At 39.9% G+C, this 7218-nt stretch overlaps 1 protein-coding gene across 1 annotated transcript in view; it reads left to right on the top strand.

Moving 5' to 3' along the window:
• The window catches only part of LOC143017876 (uncharacterized), a 7457-nt gene extending 1896 nt beyond the window's left edge, over positions 1 to 5561 (top strand). The window contains exons 1-2 of the mRNA XM_076172884.1: positions 1 to 30; positions 3691 to 5561. The exon at positions 1 to 30 is cut by the window's left edge and continues 1896 nt beyond it. Of these exons, the coding sequence (XP_076028999.1) occupies positions 19 to 30; positions 3691 to 4335 (657 nt within the window). The 5' untranslated portion in view covers positions 1 to 18 and the 3' untranslated portion in view covers positions 4336 to 5561. The remainder of the gene's footprint in view (positions 31 to 3690) is intronic.
• The last annotated feature ends 1657 nt before the right edge of the window (positions 5562 to 7218 follow it).

Raw genomic sequence — 7218 nt, 5'->3', positions numbered from 1 at the left:
GCATCCATCCTGCCAAGCATGGTTGTCACGGTATGTTTGTCGCCTCCTGCATCTCCCACTTCGTAGCTGCAGCTGGAGAGGTCGCATGTCTTCATTTAGCCCTGAGATTCTATGGTTATATATTCCGTTAAACATCCTTCCCTTCTTCCTATTCCTTGTAAACATCCCTCCCTCCTTCCCTCCTTCCTTCTCTCCTTTCATTCCATTTTCTCTGTTTTGGCCAGATTCTAGCACAGGGTAGGACTTCGTGCTGAGGAAGTTAAAGCTATCGGTGTGAAAGGATTGACCTGATAAAATGCTGCTAGAATTTTAGTGGCTGGTACCAGGTAGGAAGGATAGGAGCTCACTGCTTGTTCGCATGAGGCAGCGACAAAAAATTACAGTGGGTTAGTGGAATTTGTCGACGCTGCTGTCAAAGTGATGGATCATTGTCATGACATTGACTTTCCCTTCACAAGTTTCCATGATGGTGCATTAGAACTGACACTGGTGATCAGTATAGAAGGAATTGAATCGTAGAATAAATGATGAATGGTGTACAAATTGTTAGAGCAGTAGAATGGTATAATGTATGATTTTTTTAGCCGAAGACTTTAAAGTACACCTAAGTCGACTCGAGAGAAACCACAGCGACCTTTCGAGCACCACACAGTAATATTTTCCTATGGGGTACAAGTTCTTTAGTTACCATTGAATTCAATTTTACTGGTGTATCGTCTCCTCTGATATTGTCATTTCTTTTACCTATAGGGTCATTATAATATTTGTTGTTACATCTAACAGTATATTTTCATGTTAATCTTCACTTTCATTTGCTTTCCATTCCTTCTAATTCACTTCTTTACACTTGAAATCACCCTCTAGGATTATGATGCATGTGTTCAGTTGTTATATGTGAGTCGCCATGTCTAACATCAGCTTTTGATATTCTGTCTTATTCCTTGACCGTGGCTTAGGAGGGACCTCTTGCAACTTCCTCACATTACCTTGACTTTGCTCTCCAGCTCCATATCTTCCAGGTTTTTCTTTGTCATTATCATCATTCCTCTTTTTTTTCTTTTTTCTTTTTTTTAACTGTCCCGCATATGGTTTTCAATCTCTTTACGTTGTTTCTTTGAGCTTCCTTTTCAATTCTCCTCCCCTCACATACCATATATCAGTTACCTGCAGTAAATTTATGTCATCTGCCTCTCCTCTCTCTCTCTCTCTCTCTCTCTCTCTCTCTCTCTCTCTCTCTCTCTCTCTCTCTCTCTCTCTCTCTCTCTGTGTGTGTGTGTGCATGCACTTTTCTCTCCTTAGTGTTATGAGTTATCTTTTATCTTTATTTTTTCCGTTGTTGCATCTCGTCTCACTCAAACAATTCTTGTCTCCAACTTTGCATGTTCTGTTGATTGCCTCTCTTATCACGGTTTGTGGCATAGTCGTATTCCTTTGCATGTCTGTCCAGCTTATTCATCACGTCCCATGAATCACTGATAAAATCTCTTCGTCATTTTGCAGTTTTTTGTATTCTATCCTTCATATATTGTGATCATCTTTCCATCCAAAGACTATGATTTTGTTATCACATATCGGCGATTTTCTGTCTATTAGTACTACATTACAGTTCTTCATGCTTCCGTTGCTCTGTGACCTCTCTTTCGTTTGAGTTTCCTTTCAGTCCTGTTGATCCACTGCTAATGCATCTATTTTTTTTTTTTTTTTTTCGAGATAGCTTTTTTGTCATTTCCATCCAATGTGTACTCTACCTTAACATTTTCGGGTATATTTTTTATTTTTTCACGTTTTATTTAATGTTTATCATAATCATTATTTTTTTTTTATTATTATTAATATTATTATTATTATCATTATTATTATTATTATTATTATTATTATTATTATTATTAGTTATCAATTAATTATTAAACATGAAGTTTGTTTACTTCAAGGGCATTCATGTTCTTAGATCTGTGACTCCTGAACCAGATTCGGTGTCTACATCTATTCAGTCTATTCATTCACTTGCTTGACTTCGTGAGTTAGATTTTGTTCTTTCAATTCTTTTGACTTATTTTTCCAATTTGATGTCGGGCAAATATTTCATAGATTTCTGTTGTGCATTTTCACCTTCGTTTGCGTTATTTTCACAAACAAATCTCAGATACCGGGATCTTCATTTGTAAATAATCTCCTTTTGTTCGCCATTCTGCCATGGCAAAGCGCCTCTTCAGAAATATACAATTTCCCTTTCTCTTTCTTCTTCTTTTTCTTTTCTAGTTTGTTTTATTTTATTTTCGAGTCCCTCTGACCACATTTATTTTTCTTTCACTTTTTACATATTACGGTCCCACTCCCGGGCTCAAACTGTTATTGTACTAGGCTTGTTGCTTCCCATGCTGGATTATTTTCGCTGTTTTTCTATTATATTTACTCTCCACATATTTCTAATCGTGTGTGTGTGTGTGTGTGTGTGTGTGTGTGTGTGTGTGTGTGTGTGTGTGTGTGTGTGTGTATTCACCTCACCTTGGTCTTTGGATCACGTGTTGGATTCGTGATCGACAGCTATTTCCCTCCCGGAAGAGAGCTCAGAGCTCGTATGACCGATCTATGGGTAATGCTATGACCTTACACACACACACACACACACACACACACACACACACACACACACACACACACACACACACAACTCCCCGCCCACGAGAGTCAGAGTAACGACCCGAAGCGCAGCGATACCGAAATAATCTCGGCCCTGGGCAGGATTCGAACTGTGTGTGTGTGTGTGTGTGTGTGTGTGTGTGTGTGTGTGTGTGTGTGTGTGTGAATCGGAGGAACTTTACACGTCTCCAAAAAATCTAAAGGAAATTGATAGAATTTAATCTATTTTCCCACTGAATATAAACTAGACGAAAGGCGATTCCCCCAACCCCACCTCAAAGTTACCATGACGTAGATATGACGCAGAGACGACGTCGGAATCAGTGAATGAAAGAAACGTCCTGAAGAGGCAGTCGCATGTAATTCAGTTTGTCACTTCACAGATTGATTAGTTAATTTGTCTTCATATTATTCTGTATTTGTTCTCTGTATGGCCCGAGAGGTCTGCTGTCAGCATGTTTGACCAATACAAAAGATGGGAAGAAAGAGATAGAAGAAGAAAAAAAAAAAAATACTAGCCACATACAGATTTTGTCAAGCTATTGCCTATTCGTATCATTCACCTTTGACTGTACAACCACTTCACAGATCTTTATCTGACCAACGCTAAGCAATTTATTTCCCCTGAATGGAAACGTACGTCAGGACGGAGGTTTTGACTTGGGTCGTTCCATCCATTCCTGGTTGGCCTTATTCAGCCGAGAGATCGAAAAATTGCGGCCTTTGATAGACCAATCCTTATACCTTTTGAGTGAGTGTCAGGCCTAAATCCAGCATATTAGGATTGATGTTTTGAATATTATTTTGGCTAAACTTAATGTGATCTCATCAGATCAAGGGTGGTTGCTAGTTTTAGGGGTAGGAATACTATCTTCAGTTAAGTGATATGCTTAATTAATAAGTTTTGTTCTTGCAAAATATATCCGAGTCATCTTATTTATCTATTTATTTATTAAGGACACCCTCCACAATTATGGAAGGCATTAATGGATTATGTTAATGTATCTTTCATGGATCATCTTAACAACTTGATCTCTTTCCTCCGTACAGGTCAGCCGCACATCTCGCCAACCCTACCCACCCTTGAGTGGGCCATCCTCAACAGCCACCTGCCTCTCGAGTGTCATCCAAGGCGGCCCTAACTCTGCAGGAGGGGTAGCTACCTCGGCCTCGGCCACCTCGGCCTCATGTGGCGTCAGTTCCTCAAATTCGTCCTACCAGTGTAACACCACTTCGAGTTTAGTTCATACTCTCAGCATGGCCTTCGGGTCCTCGGCGCAGGTCGTTCTCGGGGCAGGGGAAGGAACAGGAGGAGATACTAGTGGGACAAGCAATGGAGGTGGAGGTGGAGAAGAAAGAGGTGGAAGAGGAGGAGGAGGAGGAGGAGGAGGAGGAGGTGGTGGAGGTGAAGGAACGCAGTCAACACCAAATATGTTCTATCACCACCTCTCCACAACCTCAGCCTCGTCGGAGAACCTTAAACTCCAACACCCAGAGTTTCTGTGTTCGTACTGTGGACGCGGGTTCCCCTTTAAGTGCTACTTGGAGCGTCACCTGCGTATACACACAGGGGAGAAGCCGTACTCATGCCCTCACTGTGACTACAGGTCCGCCCGCACCAGCAACCTTTACACTCATATTCGTCTCCGACATGGTCCTCACGCCCTTGAAAACCTGGGCACAAGTGTCAGGTAGACGGAGCTTAAGTCGCCTCCACGCGACACGGACACCAGTTGTACTTCCAGGGAAAAAAAAAAACGCATCCGTTTTCTGTTATTTTTTTATTATTATCTTTACCCCTCTACTGCTCTTCACCTGTCTTGTTTATCATACCGTGGAACAGTCACAACCACCCCTTCATGTAATTATCAAAGTTAGATTTAGTTTCTGCAGATAAATCCCACGAACGACGTTTCTATGTCCTCTCCCATTTTCTCGGCGAAGGAACAACCTCTTCGTACAGTCTTCTTTTGTTTCGTTTTCTCAATAGCTCATCCCAATGCGAACATCCAAAGAACGCTGTCGATGCGTCCTATTCCTCTGACGGTTGAAAGAGGTAGAACAGACGTACCCTGTTCAGATTTACGTACAATATTTGTGAACAATATGAACAAAGGACCAACACTATTTGCATCTCATGCCTCACCGACCTGTTCAAGTGAACAGGGGTGAGACCAGGATCCTAAAATGGACGATGAATATACATGAATAACGCTCTCCGGGCTCAGCGAGTCACTGCCGGCGTTTGGTGTGGCCACAGCGTCCGTTATCTTCAGAGTCCCTTCCTCTCGCGTGTAAAATCAAACGTCGTGTTGTGACGTTTCTGCGGTTTCAACGCCCGCACTTCAAACAGTTTTGAAATTGCCTCTCACTTTTATACTTCTTTTGAAAACAACTTTTGGCCATTCCAGCAACTCGGAAAACTCTCATTAAGCATTGCAATCCAAACGGTCTTTCGTCAGCCCTGGGGAACGCTTTCTCTCATTAGAAAGTATAACTTCACCTCATTTTCTGCTTAAGTGGATTTGGCTTACTGGTTTTTCTAGAAAGTCTACTGATAAATTTCATAAGTATAGCAAATGAAATTAGTAAAATTCTGCTTTCTAGTGGTAGAAAGCGTTTGCTAAGGCTAGCGATTTTTTCGTAGGGTTATCGACAAATTTTAAAAGTACGATCTGCTTCTTTTCTGATATAATGACAAGATTTTACCATACAAATAAATAGAGCTGGGTATTTTCATCCACCATTGTATTTATCTACATAATGATATCGACCGAATAGTTAGCGTTTGATGAAAATTCAAATGTATATGTTTTGGCGGTGCAGATAGATTCTCGAGAAAATGTCATGCATAAAAAAATGAAAGCAACTTTGCTATTAGTCAAACTTCCGAGAACTATTTTTTGTCAGTTTCTCATCTGTTATAGAAATTATAGATCGTTCCTTCAGATATAGGAGTGTTCAGCATATGAGATTAGAAATATTTCAGAATGGGTGTCATAATGTGAGCTTTCATTTTTCGCCAAAAAGATATTTGTATTGTAATCTGAAACTCATTCCACTGAATCATCATTAATTACTCTTTCTATGAACAAAGGGTTGATACATCTCCAGATGTACTGATGGTGTTTATTGTTCCTGTTTATTTTTCATAGTCTATATAATTGAAAAGTTGATTAAAAATTGCAGGCGAGTTGTTAGTGTCATTCTACATGTTTCAACAACGCGATAGAATTTCTTTACATCTAGAATGAAGTGAGCATTTTTATATATATTAGTACATTATATTTGAATGTATTATATCTCAGGCAAATAAATTGGCGTGTGCATTATTTCAGACAGATTTACGCGTCGGCAGCCATTTTCTTATGACGTCATAGGGCTGACACATGGGTAGAGCCGTAGTAAGAATGCAAAGCAGCAGAGTTGCTAATTCCTATAATTCCTATAATTAGATAGTGGCAACGCTGTATGTGGGCGACGCTGCCAAGCTCCATGTGTATTCTAAAACGTTTAGTAAAGAAAGTGAGAGTTTTCGGCGTTGCTTGAACAACCAAAGTTGTTTTGAATGGAAAAAAGGCTGGTCCAATCGACAGAGGGGAGTTATTCGCGTGTCGGCTTGTGTGGGCGAAGGATCGGCCTGAATATGCATACTCTTCTATGAATGCATTATTTCTGTTACAAATAAATAGAGTTTGGTATTTCTGTCCATCCTTGTATTTGTATACCTTAAAATTGTGACCCAGTGATTTATATTTAATGAAAAGTTTAACTGATTCTTGGTAAGTTGTACCAGCTCATGATCGGCAATTTTCATTCTAGGAATAATACAAAGAAAATACTTCTTAACCTTATATTCTATAAATACAGGAACCAACTGCAAGTCCCTGTTTTCTTTAGTCGTCCAAGGATTTTTAGAGAATTGTTATGAGGTACATAAAGCAAAAATGAATGAGATTGCCACCTTCACTCGGCTTGCAAATGTAAACGCGTTCAGACCGGAAGTCACCAATATGGTGACGGCAAAGTACAGCTGGGACCGAGACGAATGATCTATGAAGCGTAAGTATTGCTGGTTTGATGGTGGTTTCAGTGAACGCTTATGGAATTGAACTATTGATATTTCTTTGTGTATTAACGTAGACTATTGAAACTGATCCATTATGTGTAAGAACAACAATGCAAATATTTCTTGAGTTGCAATGAAAAAACACGTCGACAGTGGACGGCTTCGATCTGTAATGAAATTGGATACCCCTCCCCACTCAAAAATAGTATAATCTAAAAATATGGTAATCGACAGCCTCAGGAGAAGTCCAGTCCTCTTTTTCAGAGTCCAGTAATAGTTAAGTTCCAAAATCAATTTTCTCATGACGAGCAAGTTAAACATTGTTAATATTCTTCCATGGGGTTAGTAAGATTCGTACTGGGTACATTTTCATTACAAAATTATTTCTTTTTTGCCCCACCTGTTCCGCTCACAACGGAAACACCAGAACTTCGTGCAACCACCTTTGCATGCCGAGTATAATTGACACAACCATTAGGTCACCATCCATTTACTTGCCCCATTGCTTC

This window comes from Oratosquilla oratoria, chromosome 33 (genome assembly GCF_046742065.1).
Source record: "Oratosquilla oratoria isolate Oo_2021 chromosome 33, ASM4674206v1, whole genome shotgun sequence".
Lineage (NCBI taxonomy): Eukaryota > Metazoa > Arthropoda > Malacostraca > Stomatopoda > Squillidae > Oratosquilla > Oratosquilla oratoria.
The sequence above is the reverse complement of the archived record's forward strand: the minus strand, read 5'-3'. Positions and strand labels throughout refer to the sequence as shown.